Raw genomic sequence first — 17,814 nt, forward strand, 5'->3', positions numbered from 1 at the left:
CAGCGATTAGGACTCAATGCTTTCACTGATGTAGCCGGGGTTCAATTTCTGATCAGGGAACTAAGATCTTGCAAGCTGCGAGGTGAGGCCAAAAAAATTAAAAAAAAAAAAAAAAAAAAAAAAAGAAAGAAAAAGAAATACTTTGTTTTCACATAGCCTTTTTCTCCTTCCTGGTTCTGTGCAGAGTCAGGTTCTTTGTGCTCCCTCACCCAGGAGAAGTGTGTATGTCAGATCTGAAAGCAGAAGACTCTTGCAGACACTTCCTTTTCTGGATTTTGTTTTCAAAAAGCCTGAGCTTCCAGAATCTGTCGTGCAGGAAGAGGGAAGGGGTGAGAGTTGAAAGGCAACAAAAGGACCTTGAACAGCAGAAGTTCCTAGAGCTTCACGGCTTTGCCCTTCCATCCACCTCCATCCCCTCACCAGAAACCATGAAACCTCCCGAGTCACTTCTTTGGATCCTCTACTCCATGGAGCAGATTCCCTTGTTTCTCTTCCACATGTATAGGGGATGAAGGAAGCAGTGGAATTACAGGTGCCTCGAACTTTTTAAGCCTCAGAGTGTGGAGGAATGCTGGTGCTGGCCACCAAAAATGGAGAGCTGAGTAGTTGCACTCAGTACTGGCAGGGAGCAGAGGATAATTAACTTCATCTCTGGAATGCTAAATCTGAGGTTAAAGTAGAGCATCTTAAAACAAGATGGCCTACAAGCAGCTGGAGATATGGGAATATCACACACGTGTAAAGGTCAGGGCTGTAGATAAGAGATTCCAACAGTTGTTGAAGAAGTGAACTCAAAGAGCAAAGAGCAGAGGGCTGAGGACAGAAGCTTTATGAGATCCTGCTACGAAGGCTGAAAACTGGTGACCTACCTGCCACAACAACCTCATTCTTTGCGTGACTATTGCTTTCTTACTGAAAACACTGTTGTCTAAAATCAAAGACTATCAGAAACTGCCCCTTGAAATTACATCAGTTAGAAGAAAACATTCCACTCTTACCTAAGAGTCTAAGACACAGAGAGGTAGCCTTGACTGATTTCCAAGCCAGGTGCAGAGCTGTGGAAAAGGGGTTTCTGGAGACAACATTCCACATCTATCTTAACTTTGTAGTTCCAAGGAAACAAGAGCTTAGGTCCACTTGCAGTCCAGACCTGACGACACACATAGCTCTGCTTTGTTGGGACCGATCAAAACACAACTTCATTTAAATTTTACCTAAACTCCACACTTCCCCGAAAGTCCTGTAACAACTCCATCTTTTTCCATGTTTGGTGAGATGCCCAAGGTTCCTTAGGTGTGAACTCTCACCCATTGTCGTGGATCAATAAACCTGAACCTGTGGACTCTGGATTCATTTCTGGGGGGTATTGGGATGATCGGGCGAGGACAGAGAACGTTGGAGGCTTTCATAGCACACTCCTGCATTTTACAAACAAAAACTGGGGGCCAGGAGAAGCGTTTCTAGTTGTCTTTGCAGTTCTTCTGTCTTTACACTCCAGGTCTAGAGACTGATGACTTCCATAACGGTTATTACGGGGTCACTGGGACCTCCAGTTCCCCGAGCGCCTTCACCCACCTCACCCTACTGTTCCACATTTCTTCAGCACCTTCTATTCCTCAGACGAAATTTCCTTTTTCTGTCTTAGTCCTGTCTCTCCAACCCCGTCTCTCAAGAATGAGCAACCCTTTGAATCAGAGAGCCAGGTACCGCCCTTCATTCAAATCTTCCCCTTTCTGGCAAAGCGCTCTAAAAAGGTGGGCTAGGAATCAATGTATCTCCAGGCCAAATAGAAAGCAAACACTTCCTTATAGGAACATAGTGTTTTACTTAAACTACAACATCAAGCAGTTTTAACAAACCCCCTGTCCTCTAAAGAAAAGAAAGCGACAGCGCATTGGATAACTCCGGGGAAGCCTTGGCGGGGTCCACAGGTCCTTCTACGCGTGCGCGTCGGAAAACTTGGCCCTGCGACCCCGGCGAGGCGCGGCGGCGCGGGCGCGGATTGGTCGCCGGGGTGCCGGGCCCTTCGCGCGTGCGCATTGCTCTACCCGCACCGCCCATCCAGCGGCCCGTCGCCCGTCGGCGGCCTCAGGAGTGATCAGGCGGTAGCCGGCGAGCCGGCAAGCGGACAGCCGGGCGGGCCGACGGTGGGCCCGGCCTGCTCTCTCCGAGGAGGAAGGAGGGAGCCGCGTTCCCGGTCTCCAGGATCCACCAGCCCCGCAGCCTGCCCCGCCGGCGAGGGAGAAGCTGAGGAGCCGCCGCCGCCCGGCGCCGCCGCCGCCATGGCTGCCATGACGGGTCGGAAGTGAGCCTGCGAGCGACGGTGCCGGCGCGGGCGCTGCAGCCGCGGTCCCGGCCGCCCCGCCGAGGAAGCGCGACGCCGCGGACCACGGGCCCTCGGCCCTCGCGACCCCAGCCCCTCGGCTCGGCCCGCTTCTTCCAAGACAGCGGCGGGGAGTGGCTCCCGGCCTCCGGCCCCGGCAGCCGGGAAGATGGCGGACCCGGCCGAGTGCAACATCAAAGTGATGTGTCGCTTCAGACCGCTCAACGAGTCCGAGGTGAACCGCGGCGATAAGTACATCGCCAAGTTTCAGGCAGAGGACACGGTCATGATCGCGGTGAGTGCCCCCGCCCCTACCCCGGCCCCCTCCTTCGGGCCGGGCAGCGCCTGGAATTCAGGGAAGTGGGGAGTGAGAACGCAGGGCGAGCAGTGGGGTCCCCCAGCCACCCCGATGGGGTCCCGTGGCCCAGGGGAGGGGCGCGGCGCCTCCTCGGGTGCTCCTGGGTCGCCCCACCCCGGTCTGCAGCGCCCGGGACGGGAGGCACCCGCCCTGGGTCCGGGGCACTCCCCCACCTGGGGGGCGGGAGGAGCCGTGCGCGGAGCAAGTTGAGTGCACATTCTGTGCGTGTGCAGGTCTGGATGCAGATGCTGTCCAAGTGTCGCCCCCCCCCACCCCGCGATTTACCATTCATAAAATATGTGAGATCAGGGTTCCGCCAGGAACGTTGAGTTCTGAGATCTGCGCTACCGTACCTTAAATAGCAATGATACTTAGAGAAATATTTATGCGTTAGACCGTATTGTTTTCCCCGTGGGAGAAGGAAAACTGTAACAATTGCAGTTATACCAGTACCTTCAGCGTTCATCCAACCCGCTTTTGAGTTTACAATTACAAATGGCGAATCGAGGGCTGTAAAAAATAGTAGTTTTCTTTTGAAATCGGAGAGCTCGATTTTGTTTCATCTTCCATCGGGTCTATCCGATTCACGTTGAGTTCAGTGTCTCACTCATTGAGTTTTATGGGGTAACAGGGAAAGAGTGTTAACGTTTTGTGTACGTGTGAAAGTATTATAAAAGCCTTTTAAAAAAGATAAAATTTGACCAAGATTTGACCAAGGTTTTTTTAAAAAAAGATAAAATTTGACCAAGATTTGACCAAGGTTTTTTTAAAAAAAGATAAAATTTGACCAAGATAAAATTTGACTAACAAAATTTCTTGTTAGTATCAGGTTTCTACTTCTACAGTTAAGATCTGAGAGATCAGAAAGTTGTTTTTTTTGTTTGTCTGTTTTTTTGAGGTCTGCTCTCTGGTATTGAAAGGTCTCTGAAAATAGCATTCCCAGTTCAAGGAGATTGAAGTGGATTGTCAGATACTGCCCACAGAACAGTGAACTGTGACTGCAAATGAAATTCCTCTTTCTTGGTGATGCCATTTGGCAGAACTTGCTTCTACGTTGCTATCGTGCTACACAATTTTAATGTTAACTTTTTCTCTAATGGTATTCCATATTTAGCGTACGTTTGGATAGTCTAATTTAGAAATGGGACAAAGGGATCACAGGAGATGGAACGTTGAAGATTAAAATAATTGACGTGAGAAAACTCAAGTTCTTTAGCGTTTTTATGTGAAAGTCTCCAAAGTTCAGCTGTAGAAAATGAATGTCATCTCTCCACGATGCTGAGGAGGATTATGGCAAACAAGTCATTAGGTTCCTAACAACTGCCAGCTACTACTGTGTGAAGACTGTCAGGCTGGTTCTTTGTTAACAAGTCCACAGAAAAACTCTTGCTATAAATGACATCATGGTGAGGCCAAGAAGTTAAGCATGAAAATAGTCATCCTTTTCCTTTAGGATGATATATTTTACGTGGATCAGAGGACGCTTGCAAGGCCAGGGTTTTTTAGTTGGCAAACACTAATAGGCTTCTAGTTTCTCATTGAGTTTTTATGATTATTCAACCTCAGCAGTGGTTGACACATCAAAGCTATTTTCCTTTTAGATTTGTGTTAAGAATGTCTTATTTATTGAGATTTTTTGTGTGTGTGCATATTTACAGAAACCTGTAAGTATCATCAAGATTACATGTTGGAATGGTAAGATTTAGGATTCACAAAATGTTTTATGATTAGGTTAGAAGGCAGCCTTCTAATGCAGGCCAAATATGACATAAATGTGAGGAAAGAGTTAAAATAAACAATTACCACAGGAAGCACGCATTTATTTTAGGTTGTTTCCTTTGGATAAAGTTATTTTAAGTTCTTTACTTAGGTTTCCTTAGTAATTAAATAAGTTTAAGTGATAATATTAGAAATCATGGGTGAGTGGTTGAGTTATGAATCAGTAATGAATGAATGGTTAGTTGGCCTTTAGATAAACTGGTAAGCACTTTAGTCGTTTGGTTTTGGTTTTTTGTTGTTTATTTAAGTATAAGCAAAAATACATTACAACTGAGTGTGATATAGTTTTAAAAAATGTAAGGCAACATGTTTAGTTCATTATTTTCAGAAGCCAGTTTTTTGCATATAGTAAGTCATTAATTACTCTGAGGTTTTTTTTCCCAATTTTTTAAACTGCATTATTTCCTCTTTTTAAAAAGTTGGGAATTTATAAGGGCAGCTAGGAGAAGTAGAATCAGAAAATTTCATGGTTAAGTCATCTCTTGGTTTGCTTTGTTCATTTCACTGGATCCTGATCCTGATTCAAAGTAAATAGTTTTAGAAGGAATTGCTGCAGTGCATCATTTTAAATTATCTTAAACAATTTAAAAACATTTTGTACACAGCTTTCTGGTTAAATCAAAATTTAAAGATGATTTTAGTTTACAGTGTTAACTGAATTGTAAGTATAATCAGTGCTCATGTAGAAAATAATTTTTTAGGATTCTGATTTTCATATAAGTTCAGTTTCCAATATTTTGTCCAAATTTTTTTCCTGTTACTCATATAATTGGTGATTTTAATATAAGGTGATCCCATGGCAATGTGATCTTGTAGTCTTGTAGTGTTTCTCTCTGCTTTGCAGCCTTTGTACAGATTTTTTTTTTAATTAAGTGCTCAGTGAAGTGCTATAGATATCACATATTGAATGAAATAAATGCATTATTTTTGGAAGAATTTTGAATGATACAGATAGAACTGTTTGCTTTAGATAAGCAAACTTGTTATCCACAAAAAACCGGGGGAGAAGGGAAACACCTTATGTAGTTCAAAGGAGCCTGCTGAAAACACCAAATTAAAAATCAATAGAAAAAATTATTCCCACATGTGTTTATGCATCATAAAAGTGGAACATGCATATTTGTATCGTTAAGTGTCTTTACGAATCATCATTCTTTATATGGTATACTGTAGAGGCTGCCAGAACCCAAAACAAGCTGTTGCAGTTCATTGACATTAGACCCCGGTCCGCACCTCCAGTGCAACACAATTTCCCCTTTCAAATGAATGATGATTTGGTGTTTGATCCTGATTACCTTATATATGAAAATTAAAAGAGAAGGAGCCATCATAATATACCTTTACAGTTGTGGAGTGTTTACCCACAGTCCAAGGAATCTAATTAAGGAAGATCTAATATGATGTAATCCCATGTGATCTGAAAATCACTATTCAGAATTCCAGAGAAAGACACATTCCTGCCAGAAGGGTGTCCTTTGTAACCAAATGTGGTGTTCAGCCAGGTCCCTGTAGTTCAAACAGGAACCACTTCACTTAAGAAGTCTAAGGTAAATAAACTTATTCCTGTTTGGTTTTATCCCCTTGAAGCCTAAGTCAGATGTGAATGCATTTTGTGAGTTGGAGTGTTCTTGAAGATGCGTGTGTATAAAGGCTGCATAATGTATACTTCCAGGCCAAGAACCAGGTTTTTTAAGATAAAGATGTCCAGATCATGAGTTTTTCTTTCTTTAATTTATTTGAAAGATTATTAGTTAAGGTCTGTAATTCGATTATAGACCATTAGGAATAGTTTTTATGTTTCACAAGTCTCGTTTTTCATCCCAGGAAGCTAGGGCCAATTAGTTACTTTATGGTTAGGTCTGTAATCAACATTTGCTTTATTTAGGAAAATTATAATTCAGTTTTGGAATTAAAATAAGACTATTTTGTCAACTTAATGCTAAGCACTTAAGTTAATTTTTTATTTAACTGTGATATAACTTAAAAGTCAATCCCAGCTTTATTTTTATTGGTGTGAAAATGGAGATAGGACTTAAGTAGTGTTTGCTGTTTTTATTCTTTAAATGTTTATTTTAATAGAATATTATTTGCCTTATTTTGGAGAGAGGCAGTTGCCATGCTATTATTACCTATTTTCTATTGATTAACCTGTTTCTTGCAAGTAAAGTTAGATTAATCATGAGTTCTTTAACCCTAGAGGCTGTGTCCATTTCAATTCAGTTAGCATTACTTGATCACTTACATTTGATCCTAGTATATAGCTGCTTAGCTTAGTATTCAAAAATCTCTCCAGCCTTATCCTTTATTATTCTTTGAACTCTATTCTCTGTCCTAATTAATATCGTGTCTAAAATTGTGTTACTCGTTTACAATATCTGGTACCTTATAGGTACTAAATAAATGTTTGCTGGATAAATGAAGAGAGAAAATTACTTTCTTTTTGGTAGAAAAAATATTATTGTGGCTTATTTCTGTTATTTTGATTGTACTTGTGTTTTCAGAATTGTTCATCATGAATACATCTTGTACAATCAGTAAAACAATAGATTTTCCTTTATTAGCCACACCTGTAGATTTGAGTGTTAATGTCTCAGACTCTTAGCAAAAGGACACTTTTATGTATGTCGCAGCCAAAGAATAATCAGGCATTGAGATGCCTACATTTAATTGATGCCAAAGTGAGGTCATCTGAGTTTATCCTTCAGGAATGCTTTCAGCTGCAGAGGGAAAACAAACAACTAATAGTGGTTTAAATAAATGAGAGGTTATTTTTCTCGCATAGGAAGTCTGGTGATGGGCCTTTAGTTCTATTTGCTGACTCTGTTACCCTCTGTCATCCTTAGTTATTGGTTTGTCATCATCGTATTTGTCACGTTTGCAAGATGGATGCTCCAGTTCCAGACATTCATTTCAGAAAGGAGAAGGGGCAGCTTCAGCTGTGATGATGCCCCTTTTTATCAGGAAAACAAAACCCTTCTCTGAAACCTGCCGGCAGACCATCACTTCATAGAATCTAGAGCTGAGTCATGTGGTCACTAGTAGCAAGGAGACTCAGCTAGCAGGTGGTCAGCTCCCAGCCTGCCTGATGAGAGGCCAGAAGGGGATGGGGAACTGGGAATGGCTTTGGGTAGCCCTTTAGGGGCTGTTTGCCTCATCATTACTGTTATTCCAAGCTTTGGGGAGGGGAATTGTGGGGTATAGTTTCTAAAAAGTATGGTCTTTTTTAGCTAATACCTAGGAAGTATTCTACAATGTTAAGGATTATTTCTGGGGTCACAATTGTTTATTTTGGGGCCCAGTGCCCTTCCTTTACTTTAAAAGAGACTAGAGAGCCTACATACACTTTCTTTCAATACCAAGAACCCCCTTGCTCCCTCTCTCATCTTTGGAGACTTAGTTCCTCTCTTAGATTACTAGATTGTTCCTGCCAGCATTTAAACTTGCTCAGGTCTTGCCCATCTTAAAAAATAGCTTTCTTTGAGCCACAGCCAGATTTCTGTTCAGTTACCTCCTGTTCTTTTTTCAGCCCTTTCCAATCTGATATTTGTCATTGGATAGTTTTCAGTTTTGCCTTGACCTCACAACCGTATTTGACACAGTCACTTCCTCCTTGAAAATTCTTCCTTGACTTGCATGGACATTATATTCTTGATTTTTTTTCATGTCTCTGGCTCCTTCTCAGGCTATCAGCAATTCTCTAAATGTGTTCCCAAGATTCTTTAAGGGACCCGCAAAATCAAAACTGTTTTCAAAATAACACTAAGATGTTACTTGCCTTTTTCACCGTGTTGACATTTGCATTTGATTTTTGCATCCTTGAACTTCAAACTTAACACCTTTTGGTTTCTTGAATGCCACAAGCTCCTTTCAGCCTCAGGATCTTTAGGCATCCTGTTCCCTGTGCCTGGAGTACTTTCCCTCACTCACCTTACCTCAGGAGTGACACCGAAGAGACTAACAGTGAGCTGGATGCTGCTTATTCCTCATCAGCTCCTTAACATCCCTTCTCCAGAGTGTTTCTCTGGCATTCTTCTACCTTCCCCAGTCTCAGGTTCTCCTCTGAGTGCTCAAATAGCACTTTTGTAGCGCTCTGTTGCACAAGTTGGAATTCTTGGCACTTAGTTATTTGTATGATGTCTGCCCCACTGTTACTTACGTTCCACTAAAGCAGAGAGCGAATCTGTCTTAGTCATCACTCTCGCATGGTGCCCAGCATAATTGGCATTCCATAAATACTTGTTAAGTGGATGAACAGTTGAAATGCTGTTGCAGTAAACTGCAAAGCTGGATGGAATAGTGGAAGGAGCCCCGAACCAAAAGACAGGAGATTTGGGTTTGAATTTTAATTTTGTCATTTACGACTTTCGGACCTTTCCCTATTCTAATTCCTTATCTGTAAGATGTTGTTAGTATTGAAAACAAAGTTTCAATATCTTCCATAAAAGACACTCATTAAGTAAAAATTCACTTGGCAGTATGAGTGCCCACCATAGTAGTGCTAATTTCTGTGCCAGACCCTGGAAATACAACAAAAACTAAAACAGACGTAACTTGTTTTTGTGGAGTTTATCCTGGTGGATTTGTTCTTGGGCCCTAAGGTCCTTTCCACAAAGATTCTATGATGTGAAGTGATGCATAGTAGGTATACTATTTTTAAAGTTAAATATATGATGACATCATTAAAGAGCTTAGAAATGTCTGTTCACCTTTAGTTTGTATAGTTGAAACCTTTGTTTCTGTTTTTCAGTCCAAGCCTTATGCATTTGACCGAGTGTTCCAGTCAAACACATCTCAAGAGCAAGTGTATAATGACTGTGCAAAGAAGATTGTTAAAGGTAAATATATTTAACCTGCTAAGTTGTCCCAGTGATAAGTCACATTTTGTTTGTGATCTCTCCTGTTTACCCAGTGTTCTTTTTCATTTTACTTTCCCTTTCTTTTTAGTTAATTGCAGAAGTTGTTTAAATAATAAAAAGGTCAAATATAGTTGTATTGGTTGTATTCCATGAACTAATTTATATACATTACCTATCAAAGGGTGTTATGAGAATTAGAGTGTTACCTGCATGTCCTTGGAAGATGCATTTCTATTAGATATTCCCAGGAGAGTTTCTAAGGTGGCAGTTCTAGAAATACAGCAGCATGAGAATGAAGACAAAACTGCTAGACAAGTTTCTATAAAGTCCTAGGAAGTGACAGTCTGTCATTCTCCCATCCCATTGTTACTCCTTCCCCAGGGACTTACCTTGTAGTCAGATGAGAAACCCTTGAGGAATTCAGCAGGGCTTGCCAAGGATGAGAAAAATGTGTACTTCCAGTTAATACTATTAACCCATACGAAGATATTTTTCAAGTTTATATTTTATAAAACCACAGAACCCTAGAGCTGAGAGGGTGTTAGGTGATTATCTGGACTTATTTCCAGTTACTACAGAAATATCTTAGAGGGATCTTATGATTAAATAGCCATCACTTTGTGAAATGGTTTATATCACTTTTGACAGCTCTAATTGTTAAAAAGTACTTCTGAGATTGAGGCAACATCTGTCTTCTTATAGTGTGCACCAGCGTAGGGGGGTTGGGATTCAGTATCAAGTGGACAGCTTAGGGTTAAGTAGGAGTACAGACATTTCACCTACTAACTGGAGTTTATGGATAGAAGTAGGTCTTTGTGATAGAAGAAAAATGTACTTGTTCTTTTCATATTAATTCCATTTTGTCTCTGATACAGGGAGCAAAGTCATCACAGAGAGTGAGGATGGGGGAGGAGATTCTAGGAAAAGGTACAAAGTCGAAGTCGTCTAGCAGTGTGGAAGTGAACGAATTAGGGGAGTGTGGCAGACTTGTCAGGCAGCATTGAGAGCCCACTTGAGGTTAGCTGCTAGAGAGTTGAATTTACCCAGTTGTGTTTTTCCAGGCAAGTACAAAAGAGGGAGGGAAGGGCAGAAGATGTAGTCTAGAGAGTACTGCTAATGGTGAACCATGGAATCTAAGGACAGTGAAAAAAAAAGGTGTTAAGATTAGTGTGTTACAGTCTCAGTGGAGTCAAAGGTTTGTTGGAATCAGGGTAATAGAAGGAGTGAAAGAAAATGGATACGTGATATTAAGAAGACAGTGCAGTTAGTAATGAAAGGTTTGGAGTGTGACCATGGACTTGGCATCTGAAGGAGAAAAGGATAAGATCGTGGAGAAAATTAGGTCAAGGATCTGACAGGCCAGGGTATAATCTAGTACATGGACATCTAGTAATGGGATCCCCCACTACCTGGACATGAAACCACCAGGAATTACAACAGGAATGGAACTGGTGAGAGACGGTGGCCTGGAGGGAGAATTAACTGGTGGTTCTGTAAACAATTGCAAGAAAGAAGCAGTATCGTCTTTCGTTGTAAGCATCAAATAGTTTTCCAAATGGATCTGTCCATCATGGAACGTGATTATACTACATTCTTTGATTTTGATATATTTTTGTCATCAGTACAGCAAAAGATTAGCTTTTTTAATAATGTAAGGTTATTGATTCATGAATTCATGGGCAGTTTAAATGTATGCATCTTTTTCACATCTGCTGCAGCCAGCATTAGACCCCAATCCATACTTGAATATTGGAGTTTTTTTCATCCGAGTGCAAACCTTTAAAGTGCAGATTCCACTTTGTTCATTGTAGCTCATAATCCTATTTTGAGTTTTGTTTTTTCAGTTGTCTTACTAGGGATCTAAGTTGGCTATCAGCGTATTTTGATAAGTCTGTTATGGTGACAAGGATATTGAAGGCTTTTCTTTTTTAAGGTCTTTATTTATGCACACTGGAGTTTGGAAAGTATTACTGTGAATCATTTATAAAGTACTTCATGGGCCATGGTCCTTAGTCTAATCTTCTAAAAACAGAATAAGTTTGTTGGCAGTTATTAAATCACATTCGGTGTTTAACCAGCTTCAGGTTCTCTTACCTGTACAGTTGTCTAGTTCTTAGCTTGGCAACATATCCACAAGAATATGATGAAAAGCTTGCATCCCTTTGTGAAATCATAATGCCTGACTCTGGTGTTCCCCAGAGTACTAGTTGAGTGACCAAAACAGGAAATGAGATTAGTTCAGCCATAGCTTCTCCTTAGTGAAATTCTGGTATACTTGCCTGAGTTTCCCAGACTCTCATTTTTTGCTTTTTGAAAATGAGTATAGCATTTACAAGTTAGTCATCTGCTTTAACCTCTGTTCTCTGTGGCTTTTGTGAAATTTTTATCCATGGGATGTAATTCTCTTACAACTAGAAACTTGAGCTCATTTAAACCATTCTTTGGCCCTCCTACCCACCTCAACCCGAAAGCCCCTCTTGGCAGTGTTTTTTTCTGTTCATTTTACGGATAGTGTAGAAGGCGGTAATACGTCATTTGTTGACGTAATCACCTTTTCTAGGCAGTGCAGGTCTGCTCATTATTCTTTTTCTGAATATTTTAAAGCTCTCTTTAGGGCCTTAGTTTTTGTTTTGTCTTGTTTTTGTGAGATTCACTTATCCTGTGTTTTTACCTTTCTCATACTGTTTTAGTGACTTTTGTCTCTTGAACATTCTCAGTTATGTAGTCTCTTAACAATAGGGTCATACCTACTTTTCTCAGAATTCTGCAGTCTGTTGTGCTGATATCTCAGGTACTTGTTCCTACTACCTTTTTTTTTGTTTCATTACTATTTACAACTGTAAAATGACATCATTCTTTTCTTGAAATCTCTTTCCTTTTCTCAACATTTTGATTCCTTTTACCAGCAGATTCTTGCATTACTACTGTTTGGAATCGAGTTCTAAATAGCAGTTCCCTTCTTTGCAGTATGGTTAAGAACACAGACTTTGGGGGACTTCCCTGGTGGTCCAGTGGTTAAGAATCCGCCTTCCAATCTAAATAGACATTTCTCCAAAGAAGACATGCAGATGGCTAACAAACACATGAAAAGTTGCTCAGCATCACTAATCATTAGAGAAATGCAAGTCAAAGCCGCAATGAGGTATTACCTCACACTAATCGGAATGGCCATCATCAAAAAATCTAGAAGAAGTAAATGCTGGAGAAAACGGAACCCTCCTGCACTGTTAGTGGGAATGTAAATTGGTACAGCCACTATGGACAACAGTATGGAAGTTTCTTCGAAAACTAAAAATAGAACTACCATGTGACCCAGCAGTCCCACTATTGGGCATATAGCCAGAGAACACCATAATCCAAAAAGATGCATGTACCACAATGTTCACTGCAGCACTATTTACAATAGGCAGCACATGGAAGCAACGTAAATGCCCATCAGTAGATGAATGGATAAAGAAGATGTGCCGTATAAATACAATGGAATATTACTCAGCCATAAAAAGGAATGAAATGGAGTTATTTGTAGTGAGGTGGTTGGACCTAGAGTCTTATACAGTGTGAAGTAAGCCAGAAAGAGGAAAACAAATACCATATGCTAATGCGTATATATGGAATCTAAAAAAATGGTACTGATGAACCCAGTGGCAGGGCAAGAGTAAAGATGCTGATATAGAGAACGGACTTGGAGAGGGTGGGGTAAAGGGGAAGCTGGGACGAAGTGAGAGAGTAGCATTGATGTGTATGCACTACCGGTTGTAAAATAGCTAGCTAGTGGGAGGCTGCTGCATAGCACAGGGAGATCAACTCAGTGTTGGGTGATGACTTAGAGGGGTGGGATAGGGAAGGTGGGAGGGAGTCGTGGGAGGGAGGGGATGAGGGGATATATGTATAAATACAGCTGATTCACTTTGTTGTACAGCAGAAACTAGCACAACAGTGTAAAGCAATTATACTCCAATAAAGAGCTAAAAAAAAAAAAATCCTCCTTCCAGTGCAGGGGAGGCAGTTTTGATCCCTGGTCAGCAAACTAAGATCCCGCATGCCGCTGGGCAGCTAAGCCTGTGCGCCGGAGCTACTGAGCTTGCATGCTCTAAAGCCCACAGCCACACCTGGAGAGAAGGCCAAGTGCCACAACTACTGAGCCTGTACGCTCTAAGAGCCCATGCACTGCAACTAAGACCCAACGCAGCCAAATAAATAACTTTAAAAAAGGGGGGGTGAACTTCCCTGGTGGTGCAGTGGTTAAGAATCCTCCTGCCAGTGCAGGGAACATGGATTTGATACCTGGTCTGGGAAGATTCCACATGCTGCGGAGCAGCTAAGCCCGTGTGCCACAACTACTGAAGCCTGCACGCCTAGAGCCCGTGCTCTGCAACAAGAGAAACCACCTCAATGAGAAGCCCGTGTGCCACAACTAAGAGTAGCCCCCGCTCGCTGCAACTAGAGAAAGCCCCGCATAGCAAAAGACCCAACAGCCAGTAAATAAATTAAAAAAAAAAAAGCACAGGCTTTGGAATCAAACCTAGGTTGAAGTCTAGATTCTGCCACTTTCTCGCTTTGTGACTTGTGGCAAGCTACCCAACCTTTCTAAGTCTCCATTTCCTCTTGTGCGGAAGAAAGGTACTGTGAGAATTTTAAAAGGTGATTGATGAAAAAGTACTTCACTCAGGACCTGGTATGAAGTAAGCACATAACAGCAACTGCTGTTTGTTTCCTTTATCTTCTAAGAAAGGAACTATTTTCTTAGGTTTTTTTTTTTTAATAAATTTTATTTTTGTATGTATGTATTGGCTGCATTGGGTCTTTGTTGCTGCACGCAGGCTTTCTCTAGTTGCAGCGAGTGGGGGCTGCTCTTCCTTGCAGTGCGCGGGCTTCTCATTGCAGTGGCTTCTCTTGTTGCGGAGCATGGTCTCTAGACGAATGGGCTTCAGTAGTTGTGGCACCTGGGCTCAATAGTTGTGGCTCGAGGGCTCTAGAGCGCAGGCTCAGTAGTTGTGGCACATGGGCTTGGTTGTTCTGCGGCATGTGGTCTCTCCCCAGACAGGGCTCAAACCCGTGTCCCCTGTATTGGCAGGCAGATTCTTAACCACTGCACCACTAGAGAAGCCCTGTTTTCTTAGTTTAATCAGCCATAATTGTACTTGGGATAACTCATAACATAAGGTATTTTCACTCTACAAAATTAGACTTCAAGCAGCTGTTACAATAGAAGGTTCCGTCTCTGTCTCTGTTCAGGTTCTGTGCCAGCTTTGTTGTTTATAGAAAAGTATCATGGGGCTGTGACTTTTTCCTTTTATCCTCATCCATGTGCTCTCTGCCATTTTGGAGGAGCCTGGATGTAATAGCTACTGGAACTTGTCCTAGACAAGACATGTATGTGATGGAGTTACCAATAAATACATAGATTTAAGGGGAGTGATGGATGGGGGTTAGGTGAAGTGTGAGGACAGAAAAACCAATTAAATACATGGCAGGTTGTACTTGGGACACTCATTGGCACATAGATCCAGTAGAAGGCCATGGTTAGAAACCGGTAGGCAAGGATTGACAAAAATGATGGATGAGCTGGTATTTCTGCTGAGATGTGGATTCATGAGCAAGCTGCCAGGAATGAGGTGAGAGCAGCTCATTTTCTCTGGGCCCCTGACAGTCCACGGAGGTTGCATTGTTTCGTAAATTTCTGTGCAAGTATTTAACATATATATAGGGCTGTTTTCCTTTTTATAGATTCCTTTTGAACCTGGTTTATCCACTTGTATTCTCTTGAATTCTGAACCTGAGTGATGTCTGCAAGTTGGTTTCCCCAGTATAAAGTAGGTGTCATTTATTCATTGTTTGCTAAGTGCAAGGCATCTTACCAGGCCTCTGGAGAGTCCCCAGTTTCCCACCTTTGCTTCCTGATCTGGACTGTCTGTCACTGTATCCACCTTCATTTTCCCAGATGTAGCCTGTCATGTGTTTATTTTGGTTCCCTTGTTCCTTGAGAATATAATGTAGTAGTTAAGAGCTTGTCTTTGGAGCCAAGACTGGGTTTGCATCCCAGCTCTATCTCACTAGCTGTGGAACTACAGTAGGCCACGTTTCTCAGTTTCCTCATCTGTAAAATAGTACCTTGCCTAGGGTTTTGTGAGGATTAAATACATTAATATATGTGAAAGATTATTAGGGCCTGGCACATAATGCTTTCAAATGTTAGCAGCAATAATTTTATATGATGACTTCTAATTCTCACAGCCTTCCCCTGAGCAGACATTCTGCTGGTGAGGAAACTGGAGTTCGGAGGGATTAAGTGACTTTTAAAAGGTGATAAACTGTTGCCTCCCTTGTTAAATATGTTTTTCTTGTCTACAAAGTATAAAAGCAGTATTTGTCCATAGTTCACCTTGTGTGTTTCTCACAAGAAGGGCAAAAGTATATTATGAAAGGGGAGAGATGCTTTAGAAAGATGCTGTGTGTTACTGATAATAGTAATTATTCGACAAGCATTCAGGTTCCTTCTGAGGCCAGCACTGAGCTGGGAGTTAAACACAGCCCTGGCCTCGGGGATTTTACAGAGTGGTGAGGGAGGCAGACAAGTAAATGGATGGTTGCAATACACAGTGATCGGTTTTATGGTTAAATGCAGGTGCGTGCTACAAGAACATGTAGGATGGAACTCTTAACCCTAATTCATTCGGGGGTGGGTTGTGGAATTGGATTGGAGAAGACATAAAGCCTAAGCTAGTCTTAAGGATGCACAGGAGTAGGAAGGAGAGAGGGGGTGCCCTCCAGACAGAGGGATGCACGTGGGCTAAGGCAGCCCACATGAGAAAAGTATCACCTGTGTGGGGGGAAAACATACATTATGGTATGACTGTGATGTTGAACCATATGAGATTGTCAGATTCCACCATTTTTACCAATAAAAACAGCAGTGTGCGGGAAAGGATGGTGGATGATGGAGCTGAAAAGGCAAACGAGGCAGTTCCAAAGGGCCTCATTTAATCTGATTACAGATGCTTGCTCTTTGGGATCTTCAAAGAGATGAGTATTGTTTGTGGATTTTTTTTTTTTTTTTAAGAACTGTACTTTTTAAATTTTATTTATTTATTTATTTATTTATTGTATGCATTGGGTCTTTGTTGCTGTGCGCGGGCTTCCTCTAGCTGCGGCAAGGGAGGGCGACTCTTCGTTGCCGTTCGTGGGCTCAGTAGCTGTGGCTCAAGGGCTCTAGAGCGCAGGCTCAGTAGTTGTGGTGCACGGGCTAAGTTGGTCTGCAGCATGTGGGATCTTCCCAGAACAAGGCTTGAACCTGTGTCCCCTGTGTTGGCAGGCAGATTCTTGTTTGTTTGTTTTTTTGGCACATGGGCTTAGTTGCTCCATGGCATGTGGGATCTTCCTGGAGCAGGGATCGAACCTGTGTCCCCTGCATTGGCAGACAGATTCTTAACCACTGCGCCACCTAGGAAGCCCGGCAGGCGGATTCTTAACCACTGCACCACCAGGGAAGCCCCAAGTACTTTACTTTTAATGTATGTGCATTTTATTGTATGTAAATTTTACCTCTGAAGAATAAAACTGCAAAACGTTGAATTCTAGCCAATGGTATATGCATGCTGGAGTATTTAGGTGGAAATGAATTGAAGTCTGCAGTTCACTTTGAAATGCATTAAATAAGTAAGATGGATGGATAGATACATGATTAAGGCAAATAGTAAAATGATAAAATGAATCTTGGTAGTGGTCATGGAGTGTTCACTGTAAAATTCATTCCGTTTTTCTATATGTTTAGACCTTTTTTTTGGGCTCTTTATTGGAATATAATTGCTTTACACTTTTTTTAAAATTTAATTTAATTTTATTTTTTTTTGAGGTACACCAAGTTCAATCTTCTGTATTTATACACATATCCCTGTATTCCCTCCCTCCCTCGACTGCCGCCCACCCTCCCCGTCCCAGTCCTCTAATGCATCATTCATCCTCGAGTTGAACTCCCTTTGTTATACAGCAACTTCCCACTGGCTATCTATTTTACAGTTAGTAGTATATATATGTCTGTGCTACTCTCGCACTTCGTCTCAGCTTCCCCTTCACCTCCCGCCCCCACAAACCTCGAGTTCTCCAGTCCATTCTCTGCATCTGCGTCCTTGTTCTTGTCTTGTCAGTGAGTTCATCAGTACCATTTTTAGATTCCGTATATATGAGTTAGCATACAATATTTGTCTTTCTCTTTCTGACTTACTTCACTCTGTATGACAGACTCTAGGTCTATCCACCTCATTACATACAGCTCCATCTCATTCCTTTTTATAGCTGAGTAACATTCCATTGTATATATATGCCACATCTTCTTTATCCATTTATTTGCCGATGGGCACCTAGGTTGCTTCCATTTCCTGGCTATTGTAAATAGTGCTGCAATAAACATTATGGTGCATGTTTCTTTTGGGATTATGGTTTTCTCTGGGTATATGCCCAGTAGTGGGATTACTGGATCATATGGTAGTTCTATTTTTAGC

At 41.7% G+C, this 17,814-nt stretch overlaps 1 protein-coding gene across 1 annotated transcript in view; it reads left to right on the forward strand.

The window, feature by feature from the left end:
* The first annotated feature begins 2,481 nt into the window (after positions 1-2,481).
* KIF5B (kinesin family member 5B) overlaps positions 2,482-17,814 on the forward strand; it is a 46,333-nt gene continuing 31,000 nt past the window's right edge. The window contains exons 1-2 of the mRNA XM_057730403.1: positions 2,482-2,618; positions 9,208-9,295. Of these exons, the coding sequence (XP_057586386.1) occupies positions 2,493-2,618; positions 9,208-9,295 (214 nt within the window). The 5' untranslated portion in view covers positions 2,482-2,492. The remainder of the gene's footprint in view (positions 2,619-9,207; positions 9,296-17,814) is intronic.

This window comes from Hippopotamus amphibius, chromosome 4, assembly GCF_030028045.1.
Source record: "Hippopotamus amphibius kiboko isolate mHipAmp2 chromosome 4, mHipAmp2.hap2, whole genome shotgun sequence".
NCBI lineage: Eukaryota > Metazoa > Chordata > Mammalia > Artiodactyla > Hippopotamidae > Hippopotamus > Hippopotamus amphibius.